The sequence below is a fragment of the Asterias amurensis genome, chromosome 9, assembly GCF_032118995.1.
Source record: "Asterias amurensis chromosome 9, ASM3211899v1".
Classification (NCBI taxonomy): domain Eukaryota; kingdom Metazoa; phylum Echinodermata; class Asteroidea; order Forcipulatida; family Asteriidae; genus Asterias; species Asterias amurensis.
Genome location: NC_092656.1, coordinates 2674546 through 2692661, shown reverse-complemented (window position 1 = coordinate 2692661; position 18116 = coordinate 2674546). Strand labels below are relative to the sequence as shown.

The following is an 18116-nucleotide window of genomic DNA, read 5'->3' as shown; positions in this document are numbered from 1 at the left end:
TTTATGTGCCCTTCCAACCCATTAGCCCAAACCATGCCTCATAGCTTTTTATTAATCGTCATTATTTGTGTACTACAGAACTCATGAAAATTCACCATGTTGATTCATATCATTTGACTGTGATCTTTTAACAAAGGCAACCCCTATTGTGTACGAACCCAACAATAAAAAGTTGTGTTTGCAATTTGCTTTCACTTGGGTTATTCGGTTCTGTACTGCCATCTGAGTGAAGAGTGGCCCCCTTTGACATTACTTAAGCAGTATTAGGAAGTTATCCTGAGACCTCACAAAGCATACTGATTCAAAAGTTGATAACATTAACCAAGCCTTTCAACCTCCAAGTTGCTGAATGAAGCTTTGGTGACTTTAAATGACAGCCCCTAATTATCCTATAAGTATGTGCACTGTGGAGTTGCAGACACACCCACAACTTACCTGATTGGCTGGCTGTGAAACTTATCACTGCCAATCAATAGCCCTGAGGCACTTCCTGAAGCTCTTATTGGGCTAGTGGGCTCTATACTTATGAATATACATGAGCTGCTAGTGGGGCAGTGATGTTGCAAGTTGACAACTTTGTGCATGCACAAGTAGGCACAGCGAACCAGGGCTATGTTAGTAGTGTTGAGTGCTGTATACTTACAGTGTAGGGGTGTTGTTAGAATCTACAGTTAATGCTGTGCTACTACTACATAGGGACTTTGATCAAACATTTCCATGCAATGTGAACTAAGTTCAAATTCTGTTCTCGCCAGAAAGATCCTCGTGGTACAAAAACCAAAGTGTCAGAAAGTTCAGGCTCACTTTGGCCCATGATTGAGCTGAGGTAAATCACTCTGCCTGCGTTGACGAATGTAGTGGGTGTACTCTGCATTTAATCTCTACTGGTTTGCAAGGTTGGGAGAATCGTATTTGGACTGAAGAGGATTTCATCACCGAGTACACAGAGCATTAATCCTAAGCTCCTTTGGTATTCAAGCCATTCAGGAACGGATGCTGTGATTTATAAGTGTATTTAAAAATCAAATTATCTGTAGAGGAGGGTGATTCGGCAAGCCGACCATTTGCTCAGGGGTGAACTGCTGATGCTCTTCAGGACTGAGGGACTGTCTCTGCTGAGCCTAGGTGTCTCTAGTACTACTACTGAATAAGGAACCTTGGATTTATTCACGCGAATCCCCTTGAGTTTGTCAAATAATCTGATTGGAACCTCAAAATAACATTCGCCTGCTAAATAAGAGTCAACTACTCCTTCAATTTTCAACACCCGGACGACGTTTTTGACCATCCTTTGAGAAGCAGTTTTCAAGTTTTAAGTTTTGAGGGAGAATCTTTTGGAGTGTGTGTGTGGTCATGATGAAGGGGTCGATCAGTCTTGCCATTCTGGTCGTTGTCGTAGGGAGCTTGATTGAAGGGGGTGTGGCATCTCCCAGGTTCACCCCACTTCAGCGCAGACGAAGTCACCATGGCACACCACAGGTGGTAGGTGTTTTTGTCTTTTTTCTTCTGCAGTTCCTTTTACTTACTTATGTATGCCATCATAAGCCAGAGAATCTTAAGGACCCTGTTCGATGCGTACACAAGTATCCCCTTAATGTCATGATTTTGTTTACCACTGACCACTGTCGGTGCATATCTTAGTGGAGTGCCTCTGGCTTATCTATCGACCACTTGCAATCACTAGGTTGTGGGTTCAAATCCCACCAAGCTAACCGCTGATTTCACAATGACTAGAAATAGAATGCATATTGTCTAGTTACTGAATCAAAATTTTCTTGATTTGTGCAAGTCATACTATAACATTAAACTTTTGAGAGATTGGCTGTTGACAGCTTGGCATATATATCCCCTGGTGGAAGTTCGCCAAGTTCCTTTTACGTAAAGTTTTTTTCTCTCTATTATCAGCTGTTAAAAATGATTCCTGTATCGGTGTTGAAGAAAAGAAAAACATTTAACTGCAGATATTTTTTACATAAAGCCGCATATATTAATGACCTTGAAAACCTTCCGGCATGAAACGATTTGAATCTTAAAGGATTTGGGTACTTTTTGTAACACAAAACACAATGTCCACAGATTGACATTAAACTTACACCGTTTGAAGATGACAGTAGAAAGTGTACCTTAAAATATTACTTGCTGAGGTGCTGTAGTTTTTGACAATGAGTGAAACAATGTCATGAAAATATGTTTTTACAGGCTAAATAATTTTCGTCTCATGATAACTGAGACGAAAATTATTTTCATGACACTGTTTTACTCATTTCTCAAAAACTACAGCACCTCAGCAAGTAATATTTTCAAGGAAGCTTTCTACTATCATTATCTTCAAACTGTGTAAGTTTAATGTAAGTATGTGGAAACTGTGTTTTTTATCCTACTAAAAAAAGTACATAGACCCTTTAAAATTGAAAAACAAGGTTTGCGTTTTTAAAAAGTCTGAATAAAGTCGTCATTGTCAAGGTTATTTTTATTTTCGGTAACAATCCAAATATCATGTTTACGAATGTCCCAGGTATTGTCCGCATATAGTACGTTATGGGGGCAAGGTCGTGAACAAGGTTAACATTTCCAAGGTTTTTCATTTTTTTGCAGTTCTCCTGAATTTGACTTCCATTTTAGTCATGACGTTCCCGTTAATCATAAACGTAGATGTACACACATCAATAGTTCATGAATACCTTCCCTGGGGGTTGATGGGGGGGGGGGGGGATGCACTATCGTCAAAAATGCAAGAGGTATTCAACTGTGAAACGGATACTTTCCTTTCTACAAAATAAAAAATATGTTTTTCTCCCGGTGCTTAGTTTCCTCAGCTGTGGATATTTATTGTTGAATGATAACAGGGCCATACATCAATGCCATTATAATCTTTGGCGTATTACTATCGGGGGGATGAAATAATCTGTGTTCGTTCTTGGCCCACTCACATGAAAATTTACATATCTGAGGGCACCGTTGTGTAACAGCTATGGTAGCTGTTTGTGTTATAGTGTGTTGTTGACACAAAGTTAACCAACTGTTTTCCCTGTAAACACTGCAGGGGGCTGTTGATTTTTAGCTAAACCTAAAAGTGATGGTCACGGCCAAGTTATTTTCATAAAGCTGATAAATGCGTTAGTGCTGATAAACTTTGCTTAGTAGGATTTGGTTACACCCAAAATAGCATGGTTTTTTCTCGGTATTGCCACTGGTGCCACTGTAAGTTTTTGTATGTTTTTTCTGCTTTAAACAGCTTTGTGAAATTGGGATTTTAACTTTTTCATTTGATTTGGGTGGCTAACTGAGTTTCCTTCATATTGTAATAGTGTTCTGGGCGTTTTGCGATATTACAGAAATAATGGTCTTTCTAGGGTTAACAAAGACAACATCCTTAATTTGATTCTGTGTTCAAAACCAGTAGTAATGTGAGTAAAGAAAAAAAATGAGAGAAGAAAGAACAGTCCTTGGTTTATCGGCAAAAAGAAATGATTCTTTAGAAACTCCCTCTATCTTCTTTTGCTTCAAAATTTGGCTTGATGATTGGTATTCTTAAAGGGACACGTTGCCTTGGATCGGGTGAGTTGGTCTTTGAAAAGCGTTTTGTTGCAATTCTTGAATGAGTTTTCTTGAAGGGGACTTCACCTATAGTGAAGAAGGGGAGAGACTTCTTTAAGGGGGTTCTTGGGAAGATGAATGAGTACCACTTGCAGGGCTCAGATTTTACACTGGACCACAGTCCAAGGCCAGTAATTTTGGTGGAGGGAAATCTGTCCGTTGGAGATTCTGTCCCCCAATATGGGAAATTAACGCGGGCTAAAGGAGGACGTTTCAAATGAGGGCGCTATCAGAAGTAGTTTATACACAGTTCGCCATATGGGGGGGGGGGGTACTGAATCTCAGGGGGGACAGAATCTCCTGCCACACCGGCTCTGAAAACTCATGACGACTGGACACGTCAGGCGGTCTTGTTTTTTTTTCAATCAAATAATGAAACCACCCCGTGTAATATGTTAAACAAAAACAAGAAATGTTGAGTTTGAGTCTATTGAGTATGAGGTATTTAATACTCATAAAGACAAACGAGAACAATTATTGACCAGTCAACATTTTGAGCAACAAAGCCTGTGGTCTTTGGGCCCTGCCTTGAAACCACCCTTATTTCTATCAGGTTTATCATCCATGGATGCACAGTCACTATTTTATCAGGTACACGTTCACACATAGTCATTAGTTAATTCCCTATTGAACTATCATCTGGCAGCAGTAGGGCCTATCTCTACCAATTAAAACCTATATCCGGATTGTCTTTTCATTTTTTTACCCCAAAGTTTAATCTCATTTTCCGTGCATCTTCCCCTTTTTAGGTGAAGACGTGTAGTGATGAGATTTATTTATAGTAGAGTTAAGTTTTTTATCAGCATTGCCAGTAATTACAAGAAGTTTGTCTTGAAGTCTCCTAAGATCCTTTTTAATTGATTTTTGTTTGTGGGGTTGGCGGGTTAGATTTACTGATTGTTGTAGGCAACTTGTTTGTTGGGAATGTCTGAGTTTTAAGTCCATTCGTTTCAGGCTTTGGAGGATCTTTGGGATCTTTTATTCTTAGTCCTGTCTGGCTTTTCAAACTTTTATCGCTGCCTCCTGTTTTGTTTTGTTTTCAACAGTGTTTTTGCCAGGTGTTTGATTTGCTCTTCTTTTAATAATATGCAACAACGCTAGTCTCTCACTTTCCACATGTTCCAAGGGGAAAGTATTGTGTGTATCAGATTGGGCAGTTTTTGAGCAAGAAGTTTGGGGGGAAAAAAAACCCAGGGTTTCTACAAGACGTTAGCCAAGTAGGCATCTATATGGTGGCCCCGAAGGGACATCGCATAACGCAAACGTGTGCGCACACGTATGCAATGTCGTGAAACAAATCGCGAATATATGCGCACACGTATACAATATCGTGAAACAATTCGCGAATATGTGCGCACACGTATGCAATGTCGTGAAACAATTCGCGAATATGTGCGCACACGTATGCAATGTCGTGAAACAAATCGCGAATATGTGCGCACACGTATGCAATGTCGTGAAACAATTCGCGAATATGTGCGCACACGTATGCAATGTCGTGAAACAAATCGCGAATATGTGCGCACACGTATGCAATTTCGTGAACCAAATCGTGAATATGTGCGCACACGAGTGCGATTTGTTTTGCAATGTCGTGAATTTTATTGCATACCATGTTGCATACCATTAGGATGATGTCATAGTTGTGGATAATTTGTTACCGATCTAGGGAGTACTGTGGCGCTACAGCAGGCTCCCTCTGTAAAGCATGTGTATACCCAGGAACTTGGCACCAGGTCAAGGACGACCACAAGCCTCGCTTGCCTCACAACAAAGACTACTGCTGCAATGACTACCGCTTATCTCACTGTTGGAAAGAACCCCCCAGATCATTAGGCATTTTATTCAAAGGTATGCAACATGGTATGCAATAAAATTCACGACATCGCAAATAATATTCGCAGACGTGTGCGCACATATTCGCGAATTGTTTCACGACATTGCATACGTGTGCGCACATATTCGCGAATTGTTTCACGACATTGCATACGTGTGCGCACATATTCGCGAATTGTTTCACGACATTGCATACCTGTGCGCACATGTTTGCGAATTGTTTCACGACATTGCATATGTGTGCGCACATATTCGCGAATTGTTTCACGACATTGCATTCGTGTGCGCACATATTTGCGAATTGTTTCACGACATTGCATACGTATGCGCACACGTTTGCGATATGCGATGTCCCTTCAGGGCCACCATACATCTACCCTCGCCAGTGATCCATGAAAATACCCTCATGGGGTAGAAGGCAGGGGGTGTGGATTGTTAGGCTTTGAGGTAGGCCCTGTTTATAATGTATACAGTTATAATCATAATTGAGCGATTTGGGCAACCACACAGGCTAACCACACAATCAGTCTTCAGCCCCTCCATGACCACACAACAAGTGACCACAACTCACATTTCCAGAGCATTCTGGGAGTTCCATTGTAGATTTATCTGTGATAGGTGTCTCTCAACACAAGTGCTTTTCACACTACAGATATTTAACTGGGGTCCCTTGCTGTATTTAAGCATGGTTGTAAAATGTAGCAATGTTTGAAAATATTTTGCAAAAGAACTGTTGTCCTTTCACACGAGGAATATTTTGTAAACTTTTACAACCATGCTACGATTTAGCAAGGGACCTTTGTTAAAGTGCTTTCGTGTGAAAGGGGCTATAGATAAAGTCCTCCCAACCATTAGTGGTACCTGCAGCCCTTGATCTATCTCTACAGTACAACCGTAGAGAAAGGACATCGACACTGAAAGACAGTGATTTAAGCTGCAAGAATACTTTATGTAACTGATAATGGGATAAGCTTCGTTGGATTAGCCCTTTGAGGCTAAAGTCCATCCCTAATCCCTTAATGATCTTTGGCTTCACAGCCAGCATTCAGGCCTTGGGATTTTTTTTTCTTTTTTTCGTTTTTAACTGTTGGAATTATATAGGCCTACAGTAACGGATGGTGCATTAACTTTGGTCCTAGCTCTATGGTTTAGGCTACCTCCATGGTTTAAAGACTAGAGAGACCACCATGGAGAAAGCTCCACCCCCCCCCCCTCCCCCATCCCACCTCAGGCCTCCCTCTCTTTCAAAAGTTTACAGGAAGTGGAGAAAGTAATAAAAAAAATATGTTTTTCAAAAACCTTACTCACAGCATGGTCCTCAAAAAACATTCAAAATCATTGGTGAACTCAAAGCAAGGAGCAAATTTAATAGAATTTTTAAAGTTTTACAAATTTTAAAATGCAGCCTTAAGTTTCAGCATACAGATCTGAATGGCTTTAAAAGAAACTAAGGACCGTATTTGACTTTGAATACGAAAACCTTAACCCTCTCCAAATTCTACAAAAATCCCATGTAGGAAGTTGTTTGATTTTTGTAGTCTTTGGGGCTTTTCATTGATACCTGTCACACACTTCAACATTTTGGGCGTCAACAAGTAAGCATGTAGGTAATGCCTAAACTCAGCATCACCTAAAATGTGCACTACATGGTATAGACCTTAATCACCCTGTCACCATCTTGGTCATGTTCCCTGTTTCCAATAACGGTAATAAATGCTAACATTCATTGTGCATGGCACCATTCATTGCGCCTGGCACCAGACTATTATTTCGTCTAGCCTCAGGTTGGTTACAATGAGTTGGAACGGAGTAAAATCAAGATGACCGTACCGTGATAAAGGTCTATATAGGCCAAGCTTGTAGCCCTTTGCTCTGTGGTATAACAATTGACCGATCCAGTAGGCTCCGCCCACGACGCAAGTGTGAGCAAGAACACGTGGGGCTTTCCAATGCCTTTCTGCACAACTCTGCCCCGCCCGCCAAGCATACGTGCACGCATGTTCGGACCTTAGTATCGGACCTTTGTTGCGTTCTGATTGGTCAATACGCAATGGGGCGGAGCGTAATGGATCGGTCTGTAGAGGTATTATAACCCATACACTGTGATATTCGAGTCCCAACATGGGGCAACCAAGATTATTCTACTGATGACATCATCAGGGGCCGATTTCATAGAGCTGCTTAAGCAAAGAATTTGCTTAAGCACGAAAATAGCTCGCTTGTTTTACACATGTTACTGGCCAAAATTTCATGCCATATACATTGCTTGTAACTGGTATTTAGCTGTTGTTTACTTCGCATAACAATTGAATGGAGTCTTGGCAGGTAATCTGATTTTACTAAGCAAGGATTGTTTTGCTTAAGCAAAATTTTGCGCTTAAGCAGCTCTATGAAATTGGGCCCAGGTGCATTGGGTCAATAGTCCTATTATTGCTTATCACTTGACCAGGTCAGTGCATACCAATCTTATCCAAGTCCAAACAATTTGGTGTAATAGTTACCTTTGACTAGTGCAAGAGTCAAGGAGCTCTCCTAATTCAAAGGGTGTTAATTTACAAAATAGTATGCAACAATTATTTACATGGGATTGCAAGTGTTTTATTTCAGTTAAAATTCCTGTTTAACAACGCATATTTCTGTCTTAAAAAGAAGACCTGAAGTTTTGATAATTTTATCTATTTTGGTGAACCTTCCCCCCCCAAAAAAAAAAAAACAACCACAAAACTTTCGGAGCCTTTGGCTGAAGTGGATGAATTCTTTCCATTCCTCATCAGTAATTGTCCTCGCCGCCATTATATAAGAGACCAGACATTCTGTCCTAAATCTGTCAGACTGCCTTTCTAGGATCATACCACCTAGAACACAAAAGTTGTTGCATGCACCGCCAAAAGCTATAACCCCTCAAAGTAAAGGGTCGTCTCACGATACCCATTGTGTTTATCCGTTTGTCAATAATTACTCAGTAATGTGTAAACATACATCCCTCCTCTGCTGGTCTTCTGTACTGTTTAGAGACACACACTTGTTGAAATGTGCTTGCAATCCTTGTTGTTTAGTTCTCTACATATTATTGACTGAGATTGGTTTGTCTGTTTTTTTTAGCATGCTGAATGAACGTTAGTTAAAGGTGTTTAGTATGTGGCTACTGGTCAGGCATTGTCGCTGCTGGTCAGGCATTGTGGCTACCTGACAGTTGTGGGCATGGCGCTTGGTAGAACCATGGAGAAGAACAACTGAAGCATGTTCATTCCTCAAATGAAGTGATTTGGTTTCCATGACATGAGCAAAAAAACTTCAAACATGTCGTTAACAAACACGGTATAAAGTTCTTATTGAAAGACTGTCACTACTTGTTACCATGTTCACATTAACTGAGTAAGGATCCAGGGATATTGGTGGGAATAATGAACAGTTTGGAGATGATGATTTACCAATCTCTGGTGGTGGATCAGTTGTATTAGCATACCTCTTTGCAACCTTTGATTCTTAAGGGCCCCTTCCCCTTAAATAACCTTCAAGTCTTATACACCTATATTGAAAAGGAGTAGGGGGTGAGCTTTCTGTGACTATCGAGAACTAACAAAGATGTCCTGAGACATTTTTCTTCTTGTTCAAAAATTGAATAGCGAAGTGAGTAATGGAGAGTAATTGCTTAGAGCACTACAGCGAAAAGCCCCGACCATTGAAGAACGACCATTAGGGGAACTGTTCTCATCTTTCTATTGTATCATTGATGACTGCTTGTTTGTCTGGGCACAAGGGGAAAGAGCAATTTATAATTTTCGGAAATGGCTTGACTGTGAGTTTTTGGGGGGATTAATGCGTAATTAGACCATCAGATGTCAGTTGTAACAAAAGGGACAAAAATAGGGGGAATTGTTTGCGAGGCAGCCCTGTGATTGGTGGATTACTCAAAAGTCATTTTTTGTAGACTAACTATCTCTACTATGTTTTCGCCAATAGCGAAGATTTAATTTATATCTCTAAGATTGAGGAGTTGAGGTATGCGGAAGGAGGATTTGAAGAGTTAAGTTTTGTCGGTCTGTTGGCAGATACATTGATATTGCCAGTTTTTAACATTTCAGCTGTGTAAACAACTGGGTTGTTTTGGTAAATAACCAGTTGGTATCAGACTATGTATTTGTAGTACATTTGTAGCATTTTGTTATTCGGTTAGGTCTCTTTGTAAGAAAGAGATGTGTAAACTTTAAAAAGGAAATTAATGTGCTCGGTGGTGTGGTTGGACCCAAGTCAAACAAATGTGGTAATTGCCCCCAAATATTTAAAGGCAGTGGACACTATTGGTAATTGTTAAAGACTAGCCGTCACAGTTTGTGTATCTCAACATATGCATAAAAAACTAACCTGTGAAAATTTGAGCTCAATCGGTCATCAAAGTTGCAAGATAATATTGAAAGAAGAGAACACCCTAGTCACACGAAGTTGTGTGCGTTTAGATGGTTGATTTGCCAGTTTTTAACATTGATATTGCCAGTTTTTAACATTTCAGCTGTGTAAACAACTGGGTTGTTTTGGTAAATAACCAGTTGGTATCAGACTATGTATTTGTAGTACATTTGTAGCATTTTGTTATTCGGTTAGGTCTCTTTGTAAGAATTCGTAAGAGAAGTGCAAACTTTAAAAAGGAAATATGGGTGCTCGGTGGTGTGGTTGGACCCAAGTCAAACGAATGTGGTAATTACCCCAAATATTTAATAGATGTTAGTTTTGCTTCAGGGATAAAGAGTATTTGTTTTTACCCTTACACCGTTGTATACTAAACATTGTGTACTTTCCTGAGTTCCAGCCCGGTGGTCTAGTGGTCAATGTGAAGTTTAGGGGTTCGAATCCCACCTGATTGATTTGCCCGTTTTTTTTTTTACAGAACTTGGGAAAGTACAGAATATACAGTACTTAAAACACATCAGTTTAAGGGGTTAAATAATTGTGGAAAAAAAATTGTAAAATCCAAATTGGATGTAAGATTTGAGTCTTGAGTAGTTTAATCCCTAAACAGCTCACGTAGGAAGCTAAACTGGGATGGTGCGTTGGTGGCGCCAATGGTTGACGGTGCAAGGTGCAAAGAGAATAAATAATAAAAAGGAAACAAAGGTTGTGCACTGAGACCAAGTCATTTTCTATAAAAAAATATAGATAAAAAATCAAAGAAACCAGCACTTGAAATTTACAAATTTAATCTAAACACAGTTTGGCCCAGTAATTTACATCAACCTATTTCGTTAGGGCTTCTTATCTGCTCAAGACGCCCACCCATCGTTTGTCTGGGCGGTTAGATCCAAAGCGAGTCATTAGTAGAATTGCTCCGTAAATCTGCGTAAACATTTACAGACAGGGTGGAGACAAAAGAGGAACATTGCAGACGGATGACTGACTGCACACATTAAGCATGGATTAGAAATCAGGAGAAGTGGATTATTGGAAAAGAGGATTATTGGCAACGATTATGTGTTGCCAACGATTATGTGTTGCTTAATTCTCTTATAATACGAGGCCATTCAGAAAAGTAAACAAAAATTCTAAGAGGTAATTCAGAATAGTCAAATACACAAACATTTTTTTTTTTTTTTTTTTTTTATTGTGGGTGGGTCAAAAGAAATACCTACAAAAAGAAATATTAATAAAGGAACATCCCCTCATCTCCCTGCAAGAAACTTTCTGAAAAAGTACTAAGAATGCAATTAAAAACAAGAGACCTCACATTTGGTCAGCCATTTGACATTCAAAGCAACACAAAAGTAATTTGAGATTTTATAAAGCAACTCTTGAGTCATCCTGGTTCAAGACTTTGTTTCTTATCACACCTCTATCGCGACCCCCCCCCCCCCCACCCACACCCGTAAAATACACCATCATATTGTGCACAAGCGAATGGTACGAGCTTCAAATGCAATCGTTCATGTACTACATAGACTGATCATGCGTTCTCCAAACTGAAATTAATTAAGCAAATGCTGCTATATCACAGGTATGTGAAAGGTATGCAAGGCATTTTCCCAGAATTTTCTGGGCAAAATTCTCAAGATGTTTTTACTGACTGGTTTGTAGCTTCCCCAGCAGATGCCCTATATCGGTGAAATTGTAGACAGTGTCAAGTCTCTAACATTAATGTAAGAACTTCTTGCACCAAGACTAGGAACTAATCAAAAACTTGGCAAGACCTGGTGAGCTACTTTGTGTGTGGTCACTTTTACTTTTCAAACCAAAGTCACAGGAGCATATTAAGACTGCTACAAAAGATCATTATGTTCCATTGTCGGCACTCATTACTCAACACTCAGCATGAGAGTAGGTTTGGGGGGGGGGGGTCAGTGGAGACGGGTCATTCAGGAGGTAGGATTTCGGCTCTTCAAATTGATGGTTCCCTTCTTTACCTCCACAGGCCTGGAATTACAATTTTGTTGAGCAAGGCCACTTTGGCCTTTCGAGCAAAGCAACATTTTTGAGGGCACCAAGGCCCGTAGTTAGGGTACCAAGCTAAAGTGTTCAAAATAGAGAAGGCACGAAGGCCATTAACTTTTGGCCGTGAAGAAGCTATTTTTTCAAGGAGCACCATGGCCAGTTGGAAGGGCATCGACGGCACTGGCCGCCGTGACCACAGTCTAATTCTAGGCCTGGCCTCCATGGTTGTACTTTTTGTACCACACAGTTGTACCATGGAGCTATATGTACCGTCCCTTCATAACCCAACTGATGTTCCTTTGATACATTGTGACCCAGGCCCTTGACATCTCCCTGATAAATTTCTACCTGGTGCCCATTCTTTGTGCTCCAGGTGTGATGTTTTGACGCTCCATTAGATTCCGGGTTTGTGGGTGCCAGCCCGCCATGAAGGTAAAAGGGCCACCCACTGTACCCAAATCCCACTGTCCTCCATCCCATTATAGCCCTGAATTGGTGTTACGCACCATGTTACCAAATGCCCTTTCTGTCCATGAACAAGTTGATTAAATCCGGGAAATGTGGGTGGCATAAAGTTCCTGTTTCGGTAGACTGAAATAAATGTCTTGGGTCTATTAGTGCCTCCCCCCCCCCCCTACAAGGAGAAAAATTGCATTACTCACTCCTAAAATTGACTCGTCTTTGAAACTTCTGCTAAACGTTTCTGACATTCCGATGGCCTGACCAAAGAGGAAAGGAAATCTGACCAGAAAGTCATCTAATTGGAAAGCCATGTTGTGACGATCAATTTGTGTTTATAGGAATCTCTTCTTTTTTTGTAAATTTAGAAATCTTGAAGTAAAGTAAGAGTGTAACAATTAAAGAGATAGTATCCAGACCAAAATCAATGAATTTTGTTTTGAAGATGAGGTGTAAGGCTGAAAACTTAACTTAATTTTAAAATGATAGTTAAACTCGTACAAACCATCCTGTTGCTTTGAGAAAATTGTTTTTAGAAACACCTTCAAATAATTGTTGCATATTAAATTTCTGTTTGACGAACTCAATTACTGATTGATAAATGAATGTTGTGACACCAGAAGAAAAGTCCACCATGGTTGAACTTCATGCACAAACAAAATTTTGAACTTTGACTTACATCAGGTAGCCAATGCCTAACTCTGAGGGTACAATTTCATGAATAATCCATTATTATATTGAAATGAAGCATACACTAAAAACATCTGTTATTCTTTGCATTGTACCAAGTAACTCCGTATGGACTAAGACCCGTATTAGTTGCACCGGGTTCTTTGTCAACTTCACAGTTCATAAGATTACGGGTTTTTTTTCTCGTGGTGGTCCGTGTTCAAGTTTCTTTGGAAAGATTTTGTATTTACACAGGAACAATAGAGGCTGTTCTAAAACCATCACCTGCATTGGCAGGTTCAACGCTTTTTGAAAATAAAGTCCGAAGTCTGGAGTCTACGGCCACAGGCGTTGACTGAACTGAACTGAACACCAATGGTTGCATTTCCGAATACAATGAAATAAAAATAAGATTATCTTTTTTTGTCAGAGGTGGTTTACTGTATTTGCTTTTTGTATTGACTTGCTTTTGGGTACCCTTTTTGATAAATAAATAAAATACCAAGTTTTTCTCAGTGAGTTCACATTGTGAGGTAGCTTTTCCAGATTGAGAAAGTTATTGGAGTAGGATTGAACTGAAATCCACTGAGATGGACTTGGTGTTATTCAACAGAGCGTGGAGATAGCCATATAAGTATAGAGTTTCATAATGCCACTATTTAGATTGCTGCATTGTAGGGCTTATGGTTTGTGGTATTGCAGAATGGAGGCGCGTGTGACATACACAATATCTATGTCATCGCTGAAAGGGCTTCACCTATGGATCGTTCTGTTTTCCCCAAATTTCAGTACGTCAATTCCAATCCAACAGACAAGGAGGTTTGTGTCCATGTTTCTATCTGTACCAGTCGGCACCTCCCACAATTTCATGTAACAACTTGAGAATGTGTATAAACCACATTCAGGGCACAGGGCAAAATGTTAACCCGGAGTTTAACAAGGTTTTCCCTTGTGGGGCCTATTTTGATAATCAGCATCATGTAATCAGTATCGTCTCATGTCAACAAACGCACTGTCACGTCAGTGGTAAGTTCAGTGTTTTGCATCAAGGTCATTCATGGTGGACTTTTGCATAGAAAACTGACTATTTGCACAGTTGCAGTTTGCAAGAATGAAAGGTGTTTTTGGGAGGGACGCTTTCGCTTCTCTGTTTTTCATGGCAAGAGGTGCTCATGTGAGTGTCATCATAAGTCCTAGTGTCATGATGGGACAGGTTGTGGTTGTTTGTGAGAGACATCCTTTGCTATTCCTGGGTCAGACCCCCTGTAGCGCCCTATGGACCAGGGTTGTCCTTGTTCACACATAATTGCATCAAATCATTGAGGATATAAATATAAGAATACATCCGGCAGAATGGTGAAGTTGATAGTAACCTTCAGACCTGTTGTTATCTGGAGGCTTTCATTTCTGCATTCACCCGACAAAAATGCTTCTGCTTAGTCATTTTGCTGTAAGATTTATCAAGGTACAATTTGGTGACATTCTGTATGATATCATCTAGTCCTTGGCTCTTTGACCATAGCAATTTTGTTCATCCCTTTTAGACGACCCTGCACTTTTAAAATTGCAAAAGTTTTCTTGTTTAATTTTCCGTTGGAAGTAAGCCAATATTTGCTTATAATTACGATCTGACTCTTCTCCTTGACTTTTTCATACACAATTCATAACTTCTTCTTGTGCTTTAGGCCTTTCAGATTAGTTCCAACTAGAATGGCAGGCATGTTTATTTGGTTTGTGGGTACCCCTGCCTTGGTATTGTTGAAATGTTAAATTCTATTGAACAGTCGCTCTAGTTGCATTTAACAAGAACTAAATCCGTTATGTTCCCAGTCTTCTTTGTTGGTCTAACCAGAGAGTTTCTCTATGGTCTAGTCATTCCTTTTGTCTATTCTCAGGGGGGGGGGGGGGGTAGACCTGGCCAATTCTGATTTTGGAAGGGGGTAAAGAAGGGGGGGGGGGGGGGGTAACACTCTGCTATGTGGATGGGTGAGGTAAAAACCCTGGTGGAAAATGATCTACCATCAGGCATTGTCTGGTGGGAATTGTACTGGACCATGGGTCAGTGCTCAGGCTTTCCAGAGCTCAAAACTTTCCAGTGTCGGAAAAGCCTCTGACAATGAGGAAAAAAAACTTTCCTCCCATCTGAATTGGTTCCATCACCCCAAAGGGGACTAGGGGGTGGCCCTAGCTGTCTGGACTTACTGGGCATGGTTTTTGCCCCCTGATCTTCCAGAGTCTTTCAAAGTCAAATTAGGGAGGATTGAGGGATGCTTGACATTCGTGCACATGATGGTGTAGGAGATTATTAACAACTCATTTATATAGCCTAGGTTGATTTGGAGGATTGCGTCAGGAGACTCATTTATATAGCCTACGTTGATTTGGAGGATTGCGTCAGGAGACGTAGTTCTTAGGCAGAAGGATTTAGGCAGAGGGCATGCACCCATTGTAAACCTGGTGTTCTCTGTCCTAGAAGTGCATGTTTTAAAGATGCTATGTCAGATTTTTCGCCGATTTGACCCAAACATTTTGATTTAAAATTCAATATGTATTTTGATGGGGGTCGAGAAAGTTACAAACTTTCATTTGAGCCATTGCTCGAAAAAGTTCGCCAATTATTAGTAGCAGCGAAATAAAGTGCTCAAAATTACATTTAAATTTTTGTCATGGTTCTTGACCATTAAAAGTAAAAGTTAAACTTTTTTTCATTAGAGCGGGTGATACTCTTTGAAATACCATTCACTCAAAAAAAATCTATTTGTTTATGTTTGGGGCCAAAAATCTGACATAGCATCTTTAAAGGTCAAGTTATTTTGTTGCAGGAAAGGAAAGGAATCATTCAGTTATTTTGTTAAAGGAAAGGAAAGGAATCATTCAGATTCCTAACAAGTTCATTACTTCCTAACTCAGTTTCCTTGGTCAACAAATTGTAGATTTATGGACATAATTTCAAGTTTGTTCTATTGGATAATTTTACCTTGGCTGGGAATAATCAAAATAAACAAGAGTGACCCAGTATAAGCCATGGGAATCTGTTGCCTGTAGTTTACAAATCTGTCTAATCATCATAAAACTTAGATTGCTAATAAGAGGAGGGGGAGACATTTCTAAACAGGGGTCATTTAAAAGTTGCTCACCAGATATAGGGCAAGAGCGTTCAAATTGTGACAAATTTCTTTGTGATTAGTTGTTAGTAGGTGGTTATTTGACATAAAACAATGCTTTCAGAATTTGGTTTTTTTATATTTTTATCAGAATTCAGACAAACTTTATTTTTGCATAAAGAAAAAGCAGCCTGCTATTTTTAATAACAAAAATCAAATCAGTATCTATGATCTAATCATTTTATGGAAATCTAAGGAAAAGTGTAATATTTTAAACACGAAACTGATAAAGGAATTTAGACTTTATTCAATATTTACCAGAATTTTATAAAGGAATAATAACTCCATAATCGCCCCCCCCCCCCCCCCCCCCCCCCCCCCGCAAAAAAAAAAAAAAAAAAAAAACACAATAAAAAAACACCCAAAACTCTATTTGGAAATTAATCATCATTTCTTTGATTCCACCCACTCTTTTATTGCTGCCCTACTGCTGCGAAAGTTACTTACTTTCATGGAGTTCAGATGAATTCAACCTCCATGACAGAAGTTGCATGTGTATTGAACACCGAGGGGCAAATCCTGAGGGAAGTTTCGGCTCAACGGAGAACTTTTTTGAGAGCTGATAAGGTTTTTTTTTCTCTGCTTGATTACTACATCAAAAAGGCCATGACATCTCAAGGGAGGGGGTCTGGGGGAAGGAGATTTGATGGGAGGGAGGAAGCTTCAGAGAGGACTGTTTTTGAAGGGTACATTAAGGGTACAACTACAGTTTGAGATTATTATGAAGAAAAAAAACCAGGGGCTTGGGGCTTGGGCGTACTTTTTGTGTTAAATATAAGATGTTTTGAAAACATTGAAAACAAATGAGGTTCCCCACAGTATTTTCTTGTGACTGATTGAGATTAAAGGGAATGTATTCGATTGGTAATCACTATTAAAATTAATGTCAATACAAACTTTTGAATTGGAAGCCTACCCGCCAGTAGCTGTTGATAGTTTTAAAAGCGTTTTGAGAAACCCACTTCAAGGTAATGTAGTTATAGAAAAGAAATCAGTTTTATCACAATTTGAATCTGAGATATTCCTATATGAGGGATTATTTTCGGATTTTAGGTGATATCTAAAAATTGTGACGAATGACATGAAAGTTTCACATGTTAGTTTGACACATCTACATGTACATTTATTTAGGATTAAAACAATCGAGCTGTTACAAAATCCAAATGTATACTTAAAACTTTCCCAGGTTTTTTATTTCATGTATATTGTTGGATTCTACACAAATGTTGGATTACATAAAGTATGGATACTGGCCTTTGACAATCACCGATAATGTCTTTTTAAAGTCAGGTGATTTTTTAAACAGAAATACTAACCCAGCACAAACAAAGCTGCACACACTTACATACACCGGTATACATTCAGCTTTTATGTCAATATGTAGACTTTTTTATGTGTCGGATTTATGGGCATGCAGCTTGCCATACTAACACAATTTGCTGATTTATATTGTTGAAGGTGTTCCATTAACATTTTAGCAGATGATAAAAATCGCAGCGGTGTTAAGATAAACAAATTTTAAACCTTGTCGGTACTTGATAAACAGCAGTAAAGATTGTATTCCTTTTTATTATTTTTGTGTGTGTGAACCATATAAGGACCATTTTATAGTCCCACACTGCAGAAGTGTTCATACATCGTTGCGGCAACCTCACATGATTTCAAAATTACCGTCTTACTAGATAGACCTACAGCAGCAGTGTTACTCATAGTGTTTGGGGAACAAAGTAATACTATATGGCCTTTGTGACCCCCTCCCCCCCCCCCCCCCCCAAGAAAAAGAAGAAGGGAGAAACAGGTTTGGAAATGATATCAGATAGAGCCCGATTTGATAGTCTGCCTAACCACAGAAGGTAGAGCCTATAAGATTAACCACAAAAGGTAGCTAAGCATATAAGATTATGCTTACCAGAATAAGGTTACCAGTTGATAAACCATTACACTTATACCATTGTCCTTTCTCTATGCTTA

General features: G+C 39.5%; 1 protein-coding gene across 3 annotated transcripts in view; it reads left to right on the top strand.

Moving 5' to 3' along the window:
- The window catches only part of LOC139941368 (thrombospondin type-1 domain-containing protein 4-like), a 149974-nt gene that overhangs the window by 54795 nt on the left and 77063 nt on the right, over window positions 1–18116 (top strand). Inside the window, exon 1 of one of the 3 annotated variants that reach the window (XM_071937830.1) lies at window positions 649–1482. The exons of the other annotated variants lie outside the window; for them this stretch is intronic. Coding sequence (XP_071793931.1) covers window positions 1354–1482 — 129 coding nt within the window. The 5' untranslated portion in view covers window positions 649–1353. Of the gene's footprint in view, window positions 1–648; window positions 1483–18116 lie in introns of those variants that run through there. 3 annotated transcript variants of the gene reach the window in all.